The 25,853-nt window shown below is 39.0% G+C and overlaps 1 protein-coding gene across 1 annotated transcript in view; it reads right to left on the bottom strand.

Moving 5' to 3' along the window:
* The window catches only part of LOC110161404 (metabotropic glutamate receptor 8-like), a 281,793-nt gene extending 256,242 nt beyond the window's left edge, over positions 1-25,551 (bottom strand). Inside the window, 1 exon segment of the mRNA XM_055154099.1 lies at positions 25,425-25,551. Within this exon segment, the coding sequence (XP_055010074.1) occupies positions 25,425-25,536 (112 nt within the window). The 5' untranslated portion in view covers positions 25,537-25,551.
* Positions 25,552-25,853: the final 302 nt, after the last annotated feature.

Below are 25,853 nucleotides of genomic sequence, written 5' to 3'. Positions count from 1 at the left end.
CTCCCTACAACAGAAACATAGCCAGGTTGGACTGTACTAGACTAGAATGATCAACTCTTTCATGATGTGTTTAGGTTCATGTTAAAGCTCTGCACCCTCGGGACCCGACGCAAAACAGTGCGGCACGGGACACATTTTGAAAGCTCATTGCGGGCGTGGGCAGGAGCAGGACTACACAATGCGGGGACGGGCAGGTGGGATGATAAACTGCAGTCCTGCAAACTAAATATGAGTGTAAAGTAAAATATACAAATGATTAATGTATGCCTATCATGAATAATTTGTGCTGGATATTTTATTTGGCATTAATAAAAAACATTTTAATTTCCATTTTTTAACATTCCTTTCCGCTTGTCCATGTTTGATAGAGTTCAAGAAAGCGAACGCCTCCAATCTGAGGGATTTGCGGGTGGGAGTGGGATAAAATATCACAAATATGAGCTGGAGCGGAAATGAAAATTGTGTCCCGTTCATGTCTCCAGATGCTGGGTTCCGTACTCCTGCCACTATTACTACTACATCTACTACTACTTCTACTACTGCTACCGAGACTACTACTACTGCTACAATTGATTCTACAACATTAGTGTACCCTGGCATGTTTCTATGAGAACAAACTACTTACCTTTACTTTATAGTTACTGTGGATAGCCTGCATTTATAACTCTTTACACTACTACTGATGCTGATTCATTCATCTGCTTGTCAATCACAGCCAGCTCAGACATATATGACAACATCCCATGCACTATGTAACTTTTTGTTTAGGGGTCCTTCAGCTTCTTGTTTCCATGGATATGTCATTAGTCTGCCTGGAATGCTCAACAGTATGACGTTTAACAGCTCGACCTTACATTTATTATTAAATTACAGCTGGTTTTACAGGGCCAGACTCTGACTGTGGGCGGGCTTGCCTCTCCACCTGTAACTTCTGTGAATGAATGAATGAATGAACGAATGAATGTTTATTCGGATAGTAATACATAGAACATAAATTAAAAAAAACATAAATACATAGATATAACACAAAAAGTAAATATTTCTGTTCTATAATATCAGGCAAAATAAATGTTACGCCGAATTTTCCTTGTGTCTGAAAAAGAAGTGGGAGGAAGTAAATACTTATTTAACATCACCCCTTTTTTCTACCGTCCCAAATTAACATAGAACACATATAGACTTCTCATTTCCTGTACAATATATATGTATATTATGTACACAGATATAGTACACATCATATACACAGATATAATATATACATACCTACATACACATTATATACATATATACATACCCATGCATGTCTGGTCCATGATGATAGAAAGATTTAATACCATACTGTGAGTGATAAAGCGATAGCATCCCCCATGGAGAAAACCATTTGATGGACCCTCCACCAGAAAAGTTACACAATGCACTTTACCTGCTATGGCAACGGTCCTAATTTTTCATCCTTTCTTAAACCCATGAATGGAAGAAGAAAAGTCTACATGCAGTCTTAGCTTGGAGTAAAAACTCACAATTGTAGCAGTTCTGGCAGAAAGCATTCAGAAAGTATTTCGAATTTGATCCTTATAAAACTTCTTTATGCTTGTCTTTTTTTTTTTTTTCTGTTTTTTTAACCATTAACGTCCATTTTTTTACTCCATGCTCAATTCATCCTCCCACTCAATACAGCAAGAAAAGAGTCCAAGAACAAAGTAATAGCCTACAAAACAAATGTCTGTACTTTTCAAGGCTCGCTCAGGCGCTAAGGGGGAACAGAGGCCCCACATGTGAGAAAAAGAGAGAGAGAGAAAGAGAGAGAGAGAGAGAGGAGGCGTCTTGAAGACAAAAGAGACGACTTCACCTTGAGACGCACAAACCAAGGATGGTGTAATTAGTTACAAATGGCTGGGTTGATGCTGAGTCTTCCCCTGTGTGTCTGTGCTGGTGCTGATGAATAGTAGCAGTCTTAAGTTGTGAGGGGAGAGTAATCAAGGACAGAGACACAGAGCTAAATCCACCCCAGGGACACGGCTGTCAGCTGAACACTCACACAGGCTGCCTATGCAACGCCTTCAACCGCAGTCAAGTCTGGAAGGGACTTGTGGAATGAACAGAGGTGTATACTTGCAACAAGCAAATGTGCCTATAAGTGAAAGCAACACAGTAACTTTCTGGAGATGGCACCGTACTTTGGAATATTCTCTGTGGATAAAGAAGGTGATTATGCTGTACCATGAAAGACTAGCCAAAGGAATATTTCCACAAAGACAAGCAGGAGGAGGCCCTATAAGAGTCAGGTTTGTGGAGATGCTTTTATTTTATTTTATTTTTTAGAGTTTTCTAAAAGCTGTGAACTTGTGTCCTTTTTTGTTACTCGTATCAGCCCTGTAACTTATGAGCCAATTTTCAGGGTGTACCACATCAAAGGCCCTTAAGATAGAGCAGTCTAACATGAATGAATCTTAACATCAGCCAGTCATTGTTGAGTACACATTTTATATATGACACTTAAGATAATATATTGTATTACATAAGCAGAAGTTGTGCAGAAAGAGTGTTTTTAAATTTTGATTAGTGCACCATGTGTCTACTATCAAAATGTCCTTGTAAAGACATTGATTCTATGGCTTCAAAGTTTGTTTGTGAGAGCTCAGAACTCTGTGAATCCTCAAAGCATTTTGATGATTTGGTGAGCTGCCTTCTGTGGGATCAATAAAGATTGCATCTTATCTTAAAGTTGGATTCTAAAGCAGTCCCCAAACATCTTAACCTGTCAAAAAGGCACATATACAGATAAAACTATTTTAATATATCTAAAATAAAAAAATAAAAATCTCTAGTGCTGGGAAAATACATTATATGCTGAAAGGGATGCATTCAGACGACTTGGTAACAAAGAAGGACATCACAGTATTATAAAACACAATGTTCAGGCAGCACAACAGTGGAGTGAATGAAGTCAGTGAATCCTAAGCTGAAATCTATTTCATTGGATTTGTACTTCTGTTGCTGCTCCTGACAGGTTACCCCAGCTGCAGTGGTTGATGGGTCAAATGTGATGCGAATTAATTTCCCTCAGGAATTAATTAGGCCTTAATTAAGTACCTTAACTTGTATCAGCAACTTTGTATCTGTGAACAAGCTACGCAGCTATTTTAACTTTTGATTAAATAATAACTTTTGATTATATCCCACTGCACTTCTAACAATCATGTCATCCAATAAAAGACATTCCATATGGATAACATGGCCTACAATGCTTTTCAACAGCAGTATTCTTCAGAAAGAATAAAGCAGCCTAATCCTGTGATAATGTCCGGGTGTGCTTTCATTGTGTAGGGCAGGAGTGGACTGAGAGGACTAAAGAGGCAGAGCCAAGCAAAAAGCAGCAGATTAGTTTAGAGCCAAGGAACTAATTAAATGAATCTGGAGATAAACCTTTAATTATTTTCACCCCAACTCATTTATAGCCCTAGTTTCAGTACTGCCTCCAATAGCCCCAGTGTTAGAGGGAGGTTACAGCTCTATGCCAGCCAATTCATATGCACATCCCATTCACAGGGCGGACACGCACATAAGCATGCCATTTGAGTTCCATGTAGATGTGTTGGATTTGAATGCCATATGGATCTATAGGGAGAAGGAAGGAGAATACAATATGGAGATTCAGAAGGTATTATACTGGGGATTTGAAGCTGTGGTCTCAGAACTGCACGTGATAAGGCGTGCATTTTCTGGTGGTCTTAAAATGATGACTTGGTAAGTTGTAGAGTGACATTTTAGCTGCATATCTGTAGTTTTGTCATGGAGGCCATTTGAGTCATTTCATGCTTTTTCTTGAGTACTTTCTTAGTTTCTTCTCAAGTTAAATCCAAAGATTGCTGCAAAAGTTTCAGTTTACATGTGGTTCTTACATCAAAATATTGTAATGTATAGCTTCTTTCAAAAGTACTAATTAGAAGTTATAAGTAACAAGGTCCTATATGGAGTGTGTGAATGACACAAAACACAACTCTATGTACATTTTTGATGAGAAATCATTATAAAATAGATCAGAAAATATCATACAGTTAATTATGATTAATCTCAACAGGTCATCAATTTGTTTGGTTGTTTTTGTTGACCTTTTTATACAAGTCAACCTCCCCCACACACACACACACGCGCACACACACACACATGCATGCCATTTCACTGTGTCTGAATGTAGATGCAGGTTTTAATCCCACATGGATCTATAAGAAAGAGGAAGAGGAGGAGAGGAAGGATACGCGAAGGAGAAAGGGTCGTGACTAGATTGAAAGATCAGTAAGAGCAGAGATGCCTGTCAGTTTTGCTCATCTGCCACTGTGCTGCTATAGTAGGATATAGGCACTATGAAGAGCCTGCATATGTCTTTGTAAGACTTCAAACTTCGGTGATCTATAGACTACAAGAAACTATCAAAATAACTTTGCAAACATATTGTCCTCTTCAAAAAGCCAAGTCACCAAATTGTGATGGACTAAATATAGACACAAATCACTTCTAATACTTTGTTCAAACTGCAACATCACTTCTACAGGAGGCTGTATCTTCAGTTTGGACATTTGAAAAGAAATAGACTGTGTCTATAGTTAGCCACAGCAAAGTTTATAAGACTTTATATTTAGAAAATTCAATTTGTTTTTTGTCTTTTTTTATAGAAACACTGTGTTTTCTTCTAATAAGACAAACTGCAAAAAGCTAAATAGCTTATTTATGTGACATGTTTCAGTGGTAACAAAAATTTTCTTTTTAAGACATTTAGCATTTTTAGCATTTGAACTTTCATTTAATTTGGAAATGGTAAAAATCTGTTTGTGTGGGATGCAGAATACACACTTCTTCACTTCTTTACGAAGATGTGAGCCTGGCCACCGGAGAATCTCCTCGAGTTTAGATGGGCGTGATTGACAGGTGGATTAACCAATCGGGGACACACATGGTGCATCAAAATCAAAATAATCAGGTCTGGTTCTGGTTTAAGACACAATGGTGGTCACCAGCCTTTATACATAGTTAATAAAATATCATTCTGGACTTGCCAAGCCAAATCTATATGAACTATTCACATAATCAGGATCAATATTCATCATGAGTACAGATGTGACGATATGAAATCACCAAACTGTGAAAGTATATTTAAAAGGCCCATGTTGCATTATTTTATGATCTATGTTGTAAAGTTGTTGCCTCATCTCATACAAGCTGAGAATTTTGTTTTGTTTCATTCACACAGTTACCACACAAACCCTGCATACTTAGACTGAGTTCTTCTGTCAAACAGAAAACACTCTGGTCCACCTTGTGAAGTCACGTGGTGATACTGAAAGTGCTCCACTGTGTTTTTAAACTCCATACACCTTCACTAAAATCATTCGGATTCAGCTATGGAATTGCCCATTTTTACTGAACAAAAGGTAAAAGGTAGCTGCTACCTTGAAAAGTCCCACTGCATGACATCACAAGGTGGAACAGAACATTTTGTGCTCTGGAGATGTAGACAGACTAATAATGCTGGATTACTCAAATTTGTGTGAATGCTTATCCATAAATAGAATAATCCCGACACTATTACCGAAATCAGAAATTGCCTGACCAGTAAGAAAGTTTACCACTAATTAGGAAAGCCCAGGCTAACATGCCCTTATGCACATTTCCCTGTTGAAACTAGCAAAGCCTCACTCTCTTGGGCTCTATCCACCCTGTTACATTTCTTACTGTGACCTTAACATTATTTGTTCATTAACCTTTGGTCGGTCAGCTACAACGCTTTATTGTGTACCAAAGCACAAACAGCGGGTTAGGTGGCCACGCGGTGCTGGGTTAGTAATGATGAGTAAACAGGTTTGGCTGGATGCACTCGGCTGTGTCTGGTTGTAGTTCTGCATGAGTGGGACCATAGCTGGAGGTGTCAGGGACTCCCGGCTCCCACTGGGAGACACAGCAGTATGTTTGTGCTGATGTGGTCTGCATGAAGTGTTAGGTAATTACTATTTTAACAACAGACATTCAGCATATGCTTTACTTCTATTATCCAAATTCTATTAATATGAACTTGTGACAGCACAATAGGTAAATTCCTTCTTCCAAGGTCAGATTTTTCCGATCTATGTTATGTTATTTCCTCAAAAAATCATACCTGGAGTTGTAAAGCAAAGAAAAATAACATGCCCTGATGAAGGCCCAGTCAGGCAAAAAGGCGCTCGTGTTTTAAAAAAAAATCTTTTGCCAAGAAATAATAAAGGCTTTTAACATTTTTGTAAATCCCTAGAGTACCTCAGCCCCTTTTTTTGCTTTACAGTGACTTTGATTCCAAGTCTGAAGTGCACCAGAATGAAACATATTTGAAAACACTCATTGAGCATTCCATTAGTTTTTATCTTTTTGTGAATACCTGGAGTTGTGTTTTGGTTCATTCACACATATTTAACGTGCAAACTCATATTTCGGCTGAGTTCTTCTCTCAAACAGAAAACACTCTGTTCGACCTTGTGGTGTCATATTGTAACACAGGAAGTGTGTTTTTAAACTTCATACACCTTCACGAGAAACATTTGGATGATTTCAACCCTGGAATTGCCAATTGCTGCTGAACAAAAGGTAAAATGAGGTGTTAACTTGAAAACAGAAAATCAGTTCATGACACAACAAGGTAGAACAGAGCATTTTGAGCTTTGGAAACAACTCCAGGTATGTTTTTGAGGAGGTAACAACATTCTAACCTGGTTTAAAGCTCACGTGAAGCTATTTTGTGTAATACAGGACATTAAACTAATTTGTTTCCCTCACAACCTGCATTAATGCCACTGAAGAATGTGAAAGAAAATTAATTGTTTTAAGTTCTATGAGGGTCTATTGTCATTTAAAAACACATATGGTCACTGCATCAATGGAACACCCAGCCTCCAATAACATATCCAAATTAACTGGAGCTCATTGTTGTATGATTTATCATTTACATAAAAAGTAAAAAAAAATAAAATAAAAATAAAAAAATAAAAAAAACTTGAATGGGGATTTAAAACATCCTTCATTTTGTTGATGACAGGCACATACCTCAAAAGGAAAATTGAACATTTGAAAAACAATTATGTTTTAATTAAATGTGTTGTACTTGTTCCTTAAACTGTCTACCAAGGAACTGGCCTGGAAAATGAAGAATGGTTTTACAACAATTACAGCTTGCAACGAAATACAAAACACAGAACAGACAGAGTGCAGACTGAGACTGAGTACTATTGAAATATGTGAATCTGGGCAGTTTCACCAATGCACATTTCCTTTATAATATACAAACTATATTATAAAACAGTCATAACACAACCTGTGCAGACTGTCCTTGTGCCTACAGCCTCTTTGACCACAACTAGTCACACACTTTTTAGTTAAAGGCTTTGAACCTCAAACCAAGTAGTTAGTGGGTGTTACTCTCCAAATACTAAATGCTGTGGGCAGAGGACTAAACATAGACATTGGTGTCAATTCAGCATGTCATATATTTTGATATGTTTTGGTAGATTTATTACAAAAGATCTATTATGTAAAATTAACTTTTCAGAGCCTTTAACCATGTCTTATTTACGCTGTCAGAGTTCTATTTGGAGTGATTTGTGCATGTTTGAGCAATCTTAATCATGTACTTTCAAAATGCCGATTCGATTTTTCACCAAAGGGAAATGCCCATTGCTCTGTACTTACATCGTTCTTCAGTTTTACTTTCTTAAAGCGGCGATACATTGATGATAGATTCGGCAGCATCTCGTAGTAATTTTGGTACAGATCTTTAGCTGAGCTGAAAGGCAAAGCTCTCGATTTACCAGTCAGTCTTTGTTCCTACTCTCACCTATGGTCATAAGCTTTGGGTAATGACCGAAAGGACAAAATTGCAGATACAAGCAGTCGAAATGAGTTTCCTCTGCAAGGTGGCTGGGTGTTCCCTTAGAAATAGGGTGTGGAGCTCGGTCACATGGGAGGAACTCAGAGTAGAGCTGCTGCTCCTCCACGTCAAGAGGAGCCAGCTGAGGTGGTTCGGGCATCTGTTCTGGATGCCTCCCGAGCTTCTGGGCATGTCCCACTGGAAGGAGGCCCCGGGGAAAACTGAAGACATGCTAGAGGGACTATGTCTGGCGTGGGAACTCCTTGAGGTCCCCCGGAGGAGCTGGAGGAAGTGTCTGGAGTGAGGGAAGTCTGCGAGTCCCTGCTTAGACTGCTGCCCCCACGACCCAGCTCCAGATAGGCAGAAGAAAACGGATGGATCTTTAACATTTTTTGTAATCTCCAGCTATCCATTGTAGCTGCCGACTTGTTGTGATGATATTTACTGTGATGTTTGCTACCATCAGGCCCCACAGTTTTGTAGCAGACTTGTTTCTTTTATTATGCAGTTTTAGATTTAAAATGTGTAACTTATAACATACTGATCCACAGGGCATGCAGATTATAAGTACATAGCAAGCTCAAGCACAATATGTCTTCTTAAAATATTAACTGTGATATTAGCAGTATTTAATAATCCTGAAACTTAATAGTAGCAAAACTCTGTGCCATTTTCAAAGGTTGATTCAAGTTCACCACATAACGAGTGATTGCTGCAGTTCATAATCCAATCTGCAAACATTTCCACTGCGTAACCTTTAGAACAAACTTATTCCCAGAAACAGGAGATTTCGCTGACTAGTGTGTGGGCTACAGTATAGAGCTGAAAAATTAGTTGTGCTGAATTTTCCTCCTGGGAGCGGGGCAAAGCAGCAGCTGTGGAACGCAAACAAAACTAGGACAGATCTCTTTTCAAAGACTGCACTGGAGGAGTCAATATTGGACCTGCCCAGAGTGTTACACAGGCAGGAAGTCAGGCCAAAAACCACACACTCAGTTGTTACCTACATTCTACAGAGTATGAAAAGGGAGCAGCTAGAGATACTAAGTGATGCATATGTATTAATTTGATTAACTTTTCTAACCATTCACCATCATTGTTGAAAATCTTGACTTTTCACAGTCTGGTCTGGGAATGTGTAATTTAGTAAACTTAATGAACTGGACAAAACAGGAACCAGACCAGAATCAGATCAGACCCTGAGACTAGACTCTGCACAATCTAGAGTTTGTATATTTGATATTATATGGAAGCATGTGCATTATATGTTAAACATTTAGGTTAGTCTGTGATATCCAAATAATACAAAGTCTTACCAAATAAAAACAAGATGACAGAAGCACCACAGCCTCTGTCCCCCAGCCTCCACTCCCCCGAACCGCCACCACATGCACAAACCCACAGCGGAGCGCGCACTGCAACATCGGTCCCGCCGCTCAATAGACACTTCATGCAGCTGTTCCCACCCTCTCCGCCAAAAGTTCCACTGCGCAACATGCACACAAACAGCGCTGAGTAACAACGTGAACACGGGCCACAGAACCACAGGCAACAGCGCCTGAGCACCGCACGGCCCAAAAGTCCCAGCGTAAGTGCTCCTCTAGTACAGCAGGCGCTGGGACAGACAGTCGCACTAACTGGACGTCCCTGAGCAAATCCCAGTTAAAAAAACAAAACTGTTGTGTGTCCTGCGTGCACTACACGTATATTATTTATCCCATACCTGATCAGAACATAATGTCTGAGTCCAGATCAAGTCCACAGTTATGTGATCATATGATCAGATCAACCCTAGTTCATTCTTAATCTTAAATCACACACCTTTACCACACCAGCATTCTGGTACACAGAGTACAGAGGACACAGGACTGTCACACAGACACAGGACTGTTCGTGTGACCTGGTCCAGACCGGGACCAGACCGAAGGCTCAGAACTCACGGCAGGGCTGGAGCTCGAAGCTGAGGCTCGGACCCCGCGAAGGCTTGGAGTCAAAGCTCGGAGTCCGCCCTGGTCCCGCTCTGGTCCCACCCTGGTCCTTCTCTAAATAACTGTTAATATGTTACGTTAACATATTAACGCCTATTCAGTCTGTTGTTCTCTGTTGTTATTACTATAACTTGCCTTTCAAGATGAAATGTCGGTTCCTGGTCTCTGATTTTATAAAATACATTTCCCCAAAAGTTTTTTTTTTTTCTTCTTCATTGTGCATTTTTTGGCTCGTGCGATTTATACTCCTTAGCGACTTATAGTCTGAAAAATACAGTATTTAATTTTAATGTTTGTTTTAATGCTCCACCCCAGCTTGAACTACGGTGGAGCCAAGATAATGATAGCCAAGGTATACTTCATTACATGACATCATCTCTTTATTCTAAAAGGATTGTCATATTTTTTTCTCAACTTAAAAAAAAAAAAAAGCTTAAAAAAATATATATATATATATATATATATATATATATATATATATATATATATATACATAGAGAGAGAGAGAGAATAGATTGGCATATAGAATAGAATAGAATGCAGTGCTGCTGTGATGTCAATGGTCGCTATGACAATGGAATGTTCCGATTGCATAAGAGCTGCCACGACCTTCACTTTTCTCATTTCTGACCAGAATCTCAAACTGGAAAGACGCACTTCACGAGCTCTGAGAAACTTTACGCAAAACCTTCACAGTCTACCACTGTATAATCACTCTGAAGGAAATGTGCCGGAAACTGGACCTTAAACCCAATGGGCACCTCTTCGAAGTGGCCCAGGCGAACGGGTGGGGGTTTCCGAGGTACATGCTGTCGGACTCCAAGAGAGTCCCCTGGGGCTGGCTCTTCACCATGAAGGTGTCAGTCCACGGTGTGGAGGCGGTCGCGACAGGCCCCACCTCAAAAGCTGCCAAACACAACGCAGCAGCCAAAATGTTGGAGGTAGTGGGATTTGAGTGCCCCAGCTACAACCCCCTGCTTGATAAAAAGGACAACGTCTCAACAACTCCACAGGTACAAAGACACAGGTGTACTTTTATGACACAAACATTATATCTGTAAAGCTTAAATATCTATGAATACAAACTGCTTATCCCACATTTGAACACCATTAATAATATGTTAATTTCACTTATATTTCAGGCAAACCTGGTTAATAAGGAGCAGGTGGAGGAAGAGGACCTGATGAAGAACACGACTTTCTTAAATTCTGAATCGTGTTTGAATCAGGCTCATCAGGATCTCTGCAGCTCTCCCAATATCATTATAGAGGAGTTTGTAGAATACCTCGATGACGCCTCGGTCCCATGTGAGACAGAACCTGTTGTGGACTCCATAAGTCTGTGTGACATTCTCCTCGAGATCCAGACTGGATCAGAGGAGCAGGGTCTGTGTGAGACCCGAGACAAAGACACAGATCCAGACACAGATCCAGAGACAGAGACTAATCTGACACCTGAGATTGTTGGACTTGAGATGTGCAGGTAAAATGTCTTTCAAATATTAACAAAAACATCTATTCTTATAGAAACACAGTGCTATCTAAACTTATTACTTACTGTTGCTGTTAGAATTGCACTTAATCATGATTCTCTTACAGTGAACCAGAGGATGAAATGGAGGATGTTCCACCAGAGGAAGAGACTGAGGTGTTAGAAAACATGACAACCCCAGGATCTGACCAAAATCACACCTCTGAACAGGACCTGGGCATGAGTGAAGCCAATATCTCCAGGTAAAAAAAAACTATCTTTTTTTTTCATTCATGATTTATATGTGACGTTCATTACCAGTACTATTTGACTATAAATGGTATTGCAGTAATAATAAAGTGATTTTTATGCCTTACAGTCAAAAAGAGCCCACCAGTTCTCAGATTCTGGAAGGACCTCCTGTGGCCTGCTTTATCATCAGAGCCCTAGTCCGAAAACTGGTCCAAAAATCCATCTACAAACCAGAAGACCAAGCAGAAGGGGTCAGGTTGTTACTTGAAAAGACAAAAGACAAAATTCTCAATCAGGACGTCCCAATCTCTGTCACAAACATGAGGGCTGTGGGCAAAGCTGCAGCCAAAGACCTCCTAAAAGAAATTAAACTGCAGGGGGGGAGATCAGCACAGAAGATGAGGCCTTCCAGGAAGCCATGGTGAAACACATCAACAATCACCTGAGAAACTTCCTGTTTGGTCCCAAGAAGACGGGACTGTCTCGGCTGTGTGCAGCTGTGGGCAGATTCTTCTGTGCCCAATGAACTTACTTCACTGCAATTCAAATAAATCATATGAAAAAGCATTATGTTTTTGTTTTCTGTATGTCTTTTATGGGTAGTAGTAATAGTAGTAGTAGCAGTAAACTGAAGTCCATTGCCTTAACCACTCGGCCACCCTGGTACAGACACATGAGGTTCATTCACATTATTTGCCTCAATCAGACAGTTATAATAAAGCCACTGCACTTTACAATACTATCTTCAACCTTCAAAACTTCAAACAGTTCCAGTGTAGCCACAGGATTGAAACTTTTTGTTGATAACCTAGTGGCTGATTTATAGATGGATTTCTGCTTTTAGCAATTATCTAAATCTTGATTTGTCTCCCAGTAGATCACTGATGCTACTGTCCAAGATGAAACTACAGTGTTACTAAAAAAGTTTCAGGCCAGTCAGACCAAGAGTTCAACTTCCACTAAACAGGAGTGGGGTCTGAACCCAAAATGGACAGTTCTTACTAGGGATGTCTCAATGACATATTTTTACCCTTGCGTCCGAGTCATTTGATTTTGAGTATCTTCTGATACCGAGTCCTGATTTGATACTTCTATAAAATATTATAAAATGAACTAAGAGCGAAGAATAAGATCCAGGATGTATATGGGAGGAATGAAATCAACACATCACATGTGTTGATTTCACGTGTTTCACGTGTAGTATTTGGGCTGAGCGTGTGAAAAATTAAAAGTCCAAAACTTTCAAGGGCTCACACTACGCTATTTTCTGATCTATGTTATAATTGTTGTTTCACAAACATACCTGGAGTTGTGTTTTGTTTCATTCACACATGTTTAACACACAAACCCTGCATTTCTTCTCTCAAACAGAAAACACTCCTTTCCACCTTGTGATGTCATGTGGTAATACAGGAAGTGTTTTTAAACTAAATACACCTACACTAGAATCATTTGGATGATTTCAGCCCTGGAATTTACAATTTGTAGTAAACAAAAAAGGTAGCTAACCTTCAGGTAGGTAGGTAGTTATCTTGAAAACTACCACTTCATGATATCACAAGGTGGAACACTGCATTTTGAGCTCTGGAGACATAGATAGACTAACAATAAAGGATCAAATATACAGAATGTGAATGAAACAAAACATAACACCAGGTATGTTTTTGATGCGGTAGTAACATTCTAACAAGGCTTAAAGCTCACAAGAGTCAATAGGCTCTATTCACGCTTATGTCACAACCAGGAAGACGTTTGGAAATATGCGATTACATCTTCCGGTGTAGTTTCCGACACTGGGCTTGCAGACCGACTGTGATAAAACCCATTGAAGTAAAGGTGATCAGCGGTCATCTTGAATTTGGCGCCTTCATCCCTTCTAACTACATGTACACAATGCGCTTGGAGTTGTGTGTCGGTGAGGAAATTATATGCATGGTATGGTCATCGCATGTTTCCAAACGTCTTCCTAGTTTGTGACGAATGCCTGAATAGAGCCTATTTTGCATCATCTAGGACTTTTAAAGCAATGGGTACATATTTACCAGAGAAAACAACTCTACGAGTGTTTTCCCTGTAAAGTAAATAGTCACAATAGTTTATAGTAGAGATGTAAAATATTCAGTATTCTCACAGGATTGACTTTATATTGATGTATTACGTTATTTCAGAGAGGCTCACAGTGCCAGTCGCCTCCAAAATGCTCTGAGGGGTCTATAGTACATCATTATATCCATTTCTAAAGGATTCTCTAGGATTAAGATTAAAACACGTGTAATAGGCATTTCATTGGCTGCAATGAAATAGAATTGTTCCAGGGTTTTGGTATTTCTCTCTGGTTGTTTTGTTGCTACAGCAATGCGCTTGGCTAGGAGCGTACATTTTGATCTGTTGTTTACAGTTTATATTACTATTGAGACTTTTAATATAAAGAAGATATAAACAGTTATATTTGATCTAAAGATGGCATTTTATTTTAATTAGGCCTGTCACAGTAACACATTTTGAAGTGTAATATATTGCTGAAGTAAATACAGATATTGACAGATATTAATATTGAAACCAAAACCATAAAGCCAAAAAGTATGTACGATATTGTTAAAAAGCACTGAGCTCCTATTGTTCAGCAATGTTCAGCAGTTACCATGGAGATATGATGAAGAAAAAAGTGCCTGCCCTAAAATAAATAAATAAATAAATAAATACTAAAACTTATTGCTCCATCTCTCATGTATTGAACACTGTCAGTATAGTATTTATCATGACAGGCCTAATTTTAAAGGTTCACTATGTAACTTTTTGGCTGGGGGTCCATCACCTGCGTGTTTCTATGGATATGTAATTGGTCTGACTAGAATGTTTCACAGTATAACATTAAACACCTCTGCTTTACCTTTATGACATTACAGGTGGTTTTATAACTCAAAAAATACATAGAAAAACAGACATTCTGATTGTAAGTAGGGTCGTCTCACCGCAGATCTGACCAGTAACTTGGTCTGTTTTTTTTAAAGGTTTAATGCCACAAGGTGAAATATTCCAGACAAAGCAAAAGCATCTCCACGGAGAAAAAGCATTAGACAGACCCTCCACAAGAAAAGTCACACAATGCACCTTTAAGTACTAAAAGTAGAGATGTCAATAGAAGTACTAGTAGTCAGAGGTGGGGACTTGCAAGTCGTGACTTGGACTCAAGACTTGACTTCATAAAATGGACTAAGACTTGGGACTCCACTTGGACTTGATGGTCAGTGACTTGGGACTTGACTCTGACCCTTTTAAAAAAAAGCTCCTTAAAGCTCTTTTAAATCTGAAATTGTTTTATTCTTACTGTAATGATTTACTCTAAGATCTTGTCAAGACATAAAAAAAAATGCATTTCTACAACTGTAATATACTCTATAAATACTCATATATAAATATACTATGACTTTATAAGTACAGTTTATCTTAAAAGTCATGTAAATTGCAAAAATTAAAGCTATATTTGGTTTAAAGACTTGAAATAAAGCTCAAAGCAGACAACTTGGACTTGACTTAGAATTATAAGCCAATGACTCAAGATTCAACTTGGACTTGCCTGTATTTGATTTGGGCCTTGACTCGGACTTGAGGTCAAAGACTTGAGACTTACTTGAGACTAGTCCCACCTCTGCTAGTAGTAGTTCTGTTTTTTTGTTTTGTTTTTTTAACTTCATTATTTTCATTCTGTGCAATAAAAATGAGCTCAAATAAAACGAGATGTAACAAACATACTTAACTGCACATTTTGGTGATACGCTTCGCTGCGCTCTTCTAGCAATTGCTGTTGCTCTATTTTTCATAATCAAGGGGATTAGCCCCATAGACCCATGATACACACGCCACTTTCTCTTGCACATAGTCATAAAGGCAAACCCAGTGATCACAAGACAATTACTGCAAACGCTGTGGATGAGTATGCAGAGAGCCTTGTAAGCAGTAATCATTACACACCAATCACAAAATAATTATTGAGATCGTCCCAGAGGCCATTAGTTTGAATGTGTCCACTCATTTCACTGCACGCATCTCTTTTGTGTAGTTAACGTTGTGTCTATGGCAGTCCACTTGTTTCTATATATCTGCATGGCCCTTATATAAAGCCCTGCAATGCCAAAGTATCGTAAGAAAACAATATTATTATTCTGCTGCTGCTGCTTCTGCTTCTGCTAGTCTTTCCTCATCCATCTGGTGAAGTCGTGACTATTTCTCTCACTTGAGCTCTGTGTTTTATATTTGACCTTTGGTGGTGTCATTTTATCCAAATAGTGATTTTTGTTTAGACTGACTTTTGGTATGACAGAGTAATAGGCCTGGGACAAAATAATAAAAGCAAAAGGAAAAGCATAGGAGCAAGCACATGTATTAAAGGGCATATATTACAGTATTTTCTGATCTATGTTATAATGTTGTTGTTGTTTCCTCATCACAAACATAACTTGAGTCATGCCGTGTTTCAATCACACATGTTTAACGCACACACGCAGCATATTTATGATAAGTTCTGCTCTCAAACAGAAAACACTTGATTCCACCTTGTCATGTGGTAATACAAGAAGAGCTCCACTGTGTTTTTAAACTCCAGACACTTTCACTCTTGTTGTTTGAATGATTTCAGCAGTTGAATTTCCAATCTCTACTGAACTAAAGGCAAAAGGTGACTGTGAAAGGGACAGTCAGAAATTTTGGATATAGGACCTCATTTTCTAGTTAGCCAGAGTGTTGGAGACATTTGGAGACACTTTTTTAAATATTCCATCCAGTCATTGTATTTGAAGAGGTCGCTGGTGCTAGGCTAGTGAATGTCAATGGCAATAGTTAGAATGCCACTAAAAACAGTCTTACCCACTCCACAAAGAACCTGAGGCAATACTATTATTACGCCAGACTGTTGATGTTAATGTCTGTGTTGATAGAACAATTTTAGAGGTAAAAACAACTTTACATTTGAAGGATTTATGCCTGAGCAGCAGCAGCGAGTTGTACTTCCTGATAGAAACCTTGGCAGAGGCGGACTGATATCACCTAGCACCTATCTTAAATTCCGTTACTGCTAAGAAAATAGTCCCTCAACATGTGATGATTCATGCGATGCAAAGTTAGTTTTATTTCAAAGATTATTCTATCAGTGCAGACATTTACGTCGACAGTCTGGTGTAATAATAGATTTGCTTTGGGTGTTTTGTGGAGTGGGTAAGACTGTTTTAGTGTCAGGCTAACTATGGCCATTGACATGCACTAGCCTAGCACCAGCGACCTCTGCAAATACAAGGACTGGATGGAATATTTTAAAAAGTGTCTCCACACTCTTGCTCACTAGGAAATGAGGTCCTATGTCTAAAAATCCAGACTGCCCCTTTAACCTGAAAACCACAGCTTCATGACATCACAAGGTGGAAAAGAGTATACTGAGCTTTGTACACAGGTTAATAATAAAGGATTACTCAAACATGAGTGAATGCCTCAAGTGGAGGAGTTCAAGTATCTCGGGGTCTTGTTCACGAGTGAGGGGAGGACGGAACGTGAGATTGACAGGCGGATCGGTGCAGCGTCTGCAGTGATGCGGTCGCTGTATCGGACCGTTGTGGTGAAGAGGGAGCTGAGTCGAAAGGCGAAGCTCTCGATTTACCGGTCAGTCTTCGTTCCTACTCTCACCTATGGTCATGAGCTCTGGGTAATGACCGAAAGGATGAGATCGCGGATACAAGCGCTTGAAATGAGTTTCCTCCGCAGGGTGGCTGGGCGCTCCCTTAGAGATAGGGTGAGGAGCTCAGTCACACGGGAGGAGCTCGGAGTAGAGCCGCTGCTCCTCCACGTCGAGAGGAGCCAGTTGAGGTGGCTCGGGCATCTGTTCCGGATGCCTCCTGGACGTCTCCCTCAGGAGGTGTTCCGGGCATGTCCCGCCGGGAGGAGGCCCCGGGGAAGACCCAGGACACGCTGGAGGGACTATGTCTCTCGGCTGGCCTGGGAACGCCTCGGGGTCCCCCTGGAGGAGCTGGAGGACGTGTCTTGGGTGAAGGAAGTCTGGGAGTCCCTGCTTAGGCTGCTGCCCCCGCGACCCGGCCCCGGATAAGCGGACGAAAATGGATGGATGGATGGATGAGTGAATGAAACAAAACACAACTCCAGGTATGTTTTTGAGGAGGTAACAATGTTCTAACACGGCTAATAGTTCACAAGAGTCAATTTTGTGTACTAGTGGTTTCTTTTTTTCTTGAGGTGTGTTTTGTCTAATCATTGGGAACTTCTACTATTTATTTTACACTGATACACAGACTGTAATGACAAACTTTAATGACAATCTCAGGCAACCCCTCTACCGGGTCCATGTTGGAAACCACTGCTATACTGTACCATTCCTTTCATCATTTCTGTACAGTGATACTAATTTAAATTAAGTAATACAGTATTGTCAAAGGTCTGTGTAAAAATGTGTACGTACATAAAACAGGAAATGCCAGAGCACTTAAATGTCTTGTAGCTATAGTTATCGACAAGTTGATTTGTCTTAGTTACAACAAATGAACAATCAGGAGTGGGAGTGCGTTTCTGCCTATAGTGTGTGTGTGTGTTCTGCTTTTACACAGTTTAGTTAATATATTTTCAGCGATTTACTTCTGAAGTTTAGTCCTCTCAAATTCAGCCACTGAAAAAGGTTATAGTACATTATTTTCTGATCTGTGTTATAATGTTGTTTCCTCATCAAAAATATACCTGGAGTTGTGTTTTGTTTCATTCACACATGTTCAGCACACAAATCTTGAAAATTCAGGCTGTGTCAGGCTCTTGACTTGTGATGTCATGCAGTAATACTTGAAGTGTTCCACTGCATTCTCATATAGCGTCTCATATATAGCTCCCACGTTAGCTCTCTCGTGTCGCGGCGGTCATCAGTCTGAGCATGTAAACAATGCCAAACAACTGAAAAAAGTGTTGGATTTGTGAAAGGCTGTCAGCTGTCAGCAGCACGCAGTGATACGAACAAAGAGAAAATAGTGCCAAGCAATTATGAGGTCTGACTTTTTCGTGAACAAGAGGTTTGTGATGCAAATGTATCACGCTTCTGAACATATATTGTTTTAAGAAGAAAAACACTTTATTTTGGTGACCCCAGCCAACTTGCCGGACTACTTTCTTCAGCACCAAAACCGGGCAGAAACTCGACTCACCGGACGCTGTTGGGGGGTTAGTCAGTGTTGATGACACTGATGGAGATGCCATTTATGTCAAAAGACCCGAACTATCCCTTTACACTCCACACACCTTCACTAGAATCATCTGGCTAATTTCAACCCTGGAACTACCAATCTCTGTTGAAATAAAGGCAAAGGGTAGCTGTTCACTTGAAAACTACCCCTTCATGACATCACAAAGTGAAACAGCATTTTGAGTTTTGGAGATGTAGACAGCCCACTAATAAAGAGTTACTCAAACATGTGTGAATGAAACAAAACATGAATCCTGGTATATTTTTTGATGAGGTAACACCATTTTAACATAATTAAAAGCTCACAAGAGTCAATTTTGCTTTGAAACATTGCAGTGATCTGTATTCTGTGGACTAGTTTGAGCTTGACAGATGCACTGCAGACACTCCCTATACTCCACACGTACTCATGGTCACTATTTTGACCCGAACCTTCCCTGGCCTGTATCCTGCTGTATTTGAACACATCATTTCATCATCTTAATGCAGAGGGGCAGAGTAAACAACAGGCTGAGGACTGTCACTCACACTGGGTCATAGTGTGGCTGCAGACTTCATGATGAAAACACTTTCTCTTCAGTATTCACTAGGCCACACACATTCACACGCACAGAAACATGCACACACGCACATACAAACACACAACCACACATGCCAAGTTCCATGATCTGTGGGGATATTACATAGATTTACATTCATATTCTGGAGACGGATCCCAACCTTCAAGGCACAATACCTGATTTTTACGCTCTTATAAATATGAAACACAGAACTGGTTCATTTTCAATGGTCCAAGGTTATCCCTCACTTTCTTAACAAAGTCCTAGCTCCCTAATTATTCACCGCAATCAGTTTACGGACATTTCCCAAATTTCAGAGGCCAAACTGCAGTTTTGCCATCACAGTAAAGATAACAGCGCAGCAGCCTTATAAAATAAATGCTGTATAATTAGATGCAGACCACATAGCTGTCTGCTTTAACAATATATCTGGGCAAGACAAACTTGGTGGTAGTGCAGTAGTAGCAGTAGTAGTAGTAGTAGTAGTAGTAGTAGTAGTAGTAGTAGTAGTAGTAGTAGTAGTAGTAGTAGTAGTAGTAGTAGTAGTAGTAGCAATACACAACTTCGATGAGTGAACTTGTTGCTTAGTAGAAAATGAATTAGATTGTGTGTCTAAAAGCAACATTATAGTATTTGATCACTACAATAGCCTTAGTGGTTGTAGCTTCACTTGCAGTAATAGTTGTAAGAGTACCAGCATTATTTAAATCTGAGTAGTAGTAGTAGTAGTAGTAGTAGTAGTGATACAAGTAGAACAAGTAGTATTAATAGTTGCAATATCAGACGTTCAATCAGAATTGAAAGAACTTGAGCATCTTTGGGAGTGTCAGTCTGTAAATATGTGTCTAGATGCTGTGATGTCTTTTTCACTAAACTTTGACATCAAATCCACACCATTTTGATGTGTCAGCAGCACTTAGACCCTTTCACAAACTGATCTAGGGCTCAGGACCACAGGGACCGTGTGCCTTTGAGCAACACATCAAAACTGACAACTGATCCGTCTTCATCTGCACTGTTTGGTTTCCTCTGGTATTAGTGTTTACTCCAAAGATCCTTTATGTTCTGCCATTAAACAAGCAAACAAAATCAAACCAACAACAACAACAAGTGGTAAGTGTAACAAGTGGAGCATAAAAGTGTGGAGTATGTGACGTTTTAATTGGGCTTCAAGTGTCATAAAAATAACTTTTACTCTGCGAACCTAAAATCACCAATATTCACTGAAATTAATGTTACACCTCACATATTTTTTTTATTATTGCAACCAGATTGAGTATCAAACATTTCCAGAAAATTCTAATGTAAGTTGCATTAATAAACAGGTTGAAGTGAGACATTTTCTGTTATATTTTATAAGTCTGTTTGCATTAAAGTAAATAACTGTTATATAAAAGTAATAAATTATAGTGCCTACTTGAATGCTTCAGAGATTTCTTTTCAACATAATTATGGCCATACTGATTTGTTAAAACCTGATCTTGTCAAATCTCAGAAGCTAAGCAAGAATAGCCCTGGTTAGTACTTGGATGGGACACTGCTGCAGTATAAGGTGCCAGTGGCATAAACTGTTGTTGTGTCCTTAAACAAAACACTTCACCCATATTGCCAAGTAAGAAAGTGGAGTGTGTGTGAGTGCTGGTGGTGGTCAGAGGGGCTGATGGCGCAGATTGGCAGCCTCGCTTCTGTATCTTTCCAACACAGAGTGTGGAGTGAATAAATAATGAACTGTAAAGTTATATGGATGTTTTGAAAGGCACTATATAAATGCAATGATTAATAAATTAATTAATCATTACATTTATTTATTTATTTATTTATTTTTAAACATGGCATAGATCGCAATGGTCACTTGGATCATGAGCCCTATTGGTCAAAACATGCATATTTGCATATTCTCTGACTTATCTTGGCACCTGTTTCAACATATTTATTGAAAGCTGAAGAATCGACACACCTAAGGATTTTAATAAAGGTGCTTGAAATTATTTAAATTGTCCATTAATTAATTAATTGTTTAATAACCATTTACCAAATTTAATAACTTCTCTCATTACAAACCACAAAATATAATTTCATAAGCTAAGGGGCAGAGTATCCATTTGCATAATGAAGGTGAATGTGAGCTGGTAAGAAGCCAGTCCCCATTTTATTAATGAATTTTGTGTCACCCAAAATATTAACCTAAGATTAAACAAACCATCAGTCACTTTCAAATTTAATGGCACTACATAAGCAGCCATTAGTGAGCAATTTGAGCACAACGCATCAATAAAAACATTTAAATCATAAAAAATCTGTACCAAAACTAAGACTGAAACATATTCTCAGGGTTAAATGCTCAAAAAATAATAAAGCTACAAAGGCGTATAGGCCAAAACATTTCACTAAATACATTTTCACTCATCACTTTCAAACATCTTAATAATTCACTTTCAAAGAAGATCTCTTTCTCTCTCCCTCTAATAATGGCTTCTTTCAAGATAACAGATTAGATGGGAAAACAAAAAAATGAAAAATGACGAAATGATGAATGCAAGTGTTTATTTACCAAAGCCCTTTAGATTAACCTCATTTTGGCCTCCTCTGTGAAAATTTGCAGTAATGTATCTGTGTAATACAGAGCCAGCCCCAACTGTACAAGTTATGATTTATAGTTCCAAGAGCCACAAAATTAACCCACGATTAAACCATTCATAAATCACTTAGAAATGCCTTTACACAAGAAGCTATTAACCACAAGCTGCGACCACTAAACAATGGGGTTTTGGAGTAATATAATACCAGTATACAAACATACTAACATCCAATACTGATTCTTACTGTAGGCCTGTTATGATCATAGACTGTGTATATAAATGGGCATAGCTAATGCGATAGTCACCGTGTTCCAAACAGGAAATTCACATGTGGCTCTTCTGACTCCAAATGACCCTGGCTCCAATTGATTTACAGTGGGATCTTGTCGCTCCCTCTCTGTGTAATCGCTGCTGTGAGCCTCGTTATTTTGGTCTTAAAATGTTCGTATTAGCCCGCAACAACATGATCCTGGTGTATTTTTGTTTGTTTTTTCATTTTGTACATCAAAAAAATCATATTCATTATACTGAGTCTGGCTCCAAATTCGCTCCTGTAACTGTAACATCGCAAGCCTCATTTGAGTGGTGCTGAACACTATGGGTGACGTCACAATTACTTAGTCCACTTTTTTATAAAGTCTATGGTCATGATCATACATTTTGATGATATATTGCTAGAGAAAAATGTAACAATAATGTGGAAACAACTTTAGGACACAATAATCCAAAAATAGGACAATCCCGGTAAACAATTTAAACCCAAAATATGCAATATGTTAGAAGTTAGTTATTGATACTTTGCAGGGACATTGTGCTGGGGGTGTTGTACATGTATGTGAAATGGTGGAATATTCCCCAGTTACCATGGAGTTACAATGCACGTATTAGCAAACACTGCCAGTATACATTTTAAGATAGCCTGAAAACTCAATAAAAATACTAAATGGATTTACGATACGAGCGTTCATGGTCCTGTTTAGATCTTTGATTTTCAACTAAAAGCTGAGAGAGACTAACTGAAAAACTATGGACTAATGCTAAGTCATTTCTTTCTGGTCAGATTGTGTTAAAATAAAGCTCAGATTAAAGTCTGACTCGAGTAGCAGATCTTCAGACAGAGCAGTACCTTCGGTTATCATCACACCACAGGGAATATTGATGATATCAGCTGCAAGTATCAACAGCTCAGTCTTTTTGTACTGCTAAAACAACATCAAAGCATCCTCACAAATGCAAGATAAATGTTGAGCTTCAAAACTTATGTTAATATATTAAATGAGAAGTCGATATATTTGGATTAATTATGGAGACATGCCCAGTTTCTACCATTATCAGACTATCAGACTATGAAAAGATAACACGTGTCCATCAGTGTCTGGCTGCGATGAGCTCGTGTTCAGCCCCCTGTCTGCTCTGTAATCTTCAGTCCGTCATTTACCTCAGCTGTACTTTTCTGAGATGGAAACAACAGGTTTCCTCCACTCTCACTCAGTATCTCACTCAGATCAGTCTCCTTTCAAAAGACAGCCCATCATTGTAAATGCAAAAGAGACGACATAAAAGCAGCATATCGGCCTTCTAAAAATACTTCAGTAAATGAGCAATGATGCAAAATGATAATAAATGGTAATGTTTGTGTTGTACTTTGAAGGACAATTGCAAAAGTCTTAAAGAGGGAGTATTACTCTTCTGTAGGAAACTGCTAGTGTAACATATTTAGATCACTATGTTACCTTTTACTGTTTTGAAAATGCTATATTCATTGAAAACTTTTGCTCTCTGTGCAAGTCACTCCCCCTTCAGAGCACTAGTGGGCTGAGCTTGGGATAGGATCATACTGCTAAACATCAGGAGGATTCAAATAGACTTGAGAGAGATCGCTAAATTACTCAAACATGCATGGATGACATCTCCTCAGACATGTTTTTGATGAGAAATCATTACAACATGATAGAAAGCTCCAAAAAAAAAGTTGAGTTTGAAACTTCTGTGAAAAGCAAAAGTATTTGGGAACATTTTGATCTGTAAACAACCTTTTCACAAGAAACAAAGGTCAGCAACTGTAGAAGTGTCTGTGTAATCCCTCAGTTGTCCAGATATGATCCACAAAAAAGGAAAAATTCAATTCTATCAACTGGACAAAGGTTTAAAGTTTTAAAAGTTTAAAACCATTGTCCAGTTGAAAGAATTGATTTTCTAAAAGTAGCTATATTAGCAGCTTAACCTGATAAGATTTGTCTGAAGAATCTTAAGGGCACAACAAGAAAAGAATAAAAAAGATTCCTAGTCTAGTCATTAGCTGCAGAAGCTGATCACAGATTCTGAGACAGTGGTAGATCTAGCTGACTATTGTTACAGTACCATCTCTCTCTATCAGTGCAGTGTATTTGACTCTTTCACATCTCACATCAAAGCTCGGCTCATTTGAATTATTCCTGGAAGCCCTTTTAACTATTCCCACAGTGTCCGGCCCCTCTCGCTTTAGTCCCTCTCTTCAAATGAGTCTGCAAATCCAGCCATCATCCAACAGCTCCACACCACTTATTATAACGTTTGTCTGCATTGTGTAACACGAATACCTATATGAGTCTTGAACGACTTCAGTTCAGAATATTAATTCTATTTGGAGTATATTTACGTACTTGTTTACTGTAGCTACTTGGAGCTTAAAGGGCCCATATCACGGTATATTTATTACAGTTATAATGTTGTTTCCTCATCAAAAACACACCTGGAGCTGTGTTTTGTTTCATTCACACATGTTTAACACACTAACACATTTAGGCTGAGTTCTTCTCTCAGACAGAAAACACTCTGTTCCACCTTGTGATGTCATGTGGCATTAAAGGAAGTGCTCCACTGTGTTTTTAAACTCCTTAAACCATTTTGATCATTTCAGTCCTGGATTTATCTCTATTGAACTCTATGGAAAAAGGTTAAATGTAGCTGTGACCTACAAGACTACTGCTTCATGACATCACAAGGAGGAACAGAGCATTTTAAGATGGAGATGTAAACAGATTAATAATAAAGGGTTACTTAAACATGTGCGAATGAACTTCATGATGAGGTAACAACATTCTAACATGGCTTAAAGTGCACAGGGGTCAATTTAGCATAATATAGGACCTTTAAACATAACTGTTTCTTATTTCATTTCAGTGTTTTATTGGTCAAACAATTCATGCACACTTGCTCTGAGCCTGCTTTTCCACAGATCTGATCTATAACTTGAACCAGAGGTGCCTCATGTCTCTTGTCAGTCACCGAAATGTTACTTGAACTTCTGGTAATACTGATTTTCAAGACAGACTTGCAATAAGGAAATAAATCATCCTAAGTACAATTGTCCTTTTTGAGTCAAATAAAGTAAGTCCAAATACTTGTCAAATCTTGTCAAAACTACTCAAATTATACCCTGAACTGAAGTCATTTTAATTCATGCAAATAATATTTCCTACCTGTTTCCCTGGAGATCTGGATGAAGGCTTCCACACCGCTCTCTCCGTAATTGCCCTCAGACGCCAAGGTGGAAACGTAGTTCCACTCCATCGCCGTGACGATGTCCATCATGGCCTGGGCCTGGTACGAGTCCGGAGGCACCACACGAGAGAAGAAGTCATAGCGCGTGTTGTCGCTGAGCTCCGGGGCGGTGGAGGCGTAGCTGATCTGAGGAATCTGAGGAATACAGAAGAGGAAGGGTCAGGCCAGAGCAGAGGGTGATGGAGTGCTGTGGTTGGATAAGTTATGAACATGGATGAGGGTAAAGATCCATGATGAAACAGAAGCCTGCATTTTTAGCCCACCAACAATACAATAGATTAACAAGACAGAGAGCAACAACACATTTCTAAAAATTGTGTATCATTTTGTTTCACATGCACGACAAC

This window comes from Boleophthalmus pectinirostris, unplaced genomic scaffold, assembly GCF_026225935.1.
Source record: "Boleophthalmus pectinirostris isolate CB_2022bp ecotype Guang Dong unplaced genomic scaffold, ASM2622593v1 HiC_scaffold_18, whole genome shotgun sequence".
Classification (NCBI taxonomy): Eukaryota; Metazoa; Chordata; class Actinopteri; order Gobiiformes; family Gobiidae; genus Boleophthalmus; species Boleophthalmus pectinirostris.
Note: the sequence above shows the minus strand (reverse complement) of the source record. Positions and strands in the feature narration are given on the sequence as shown.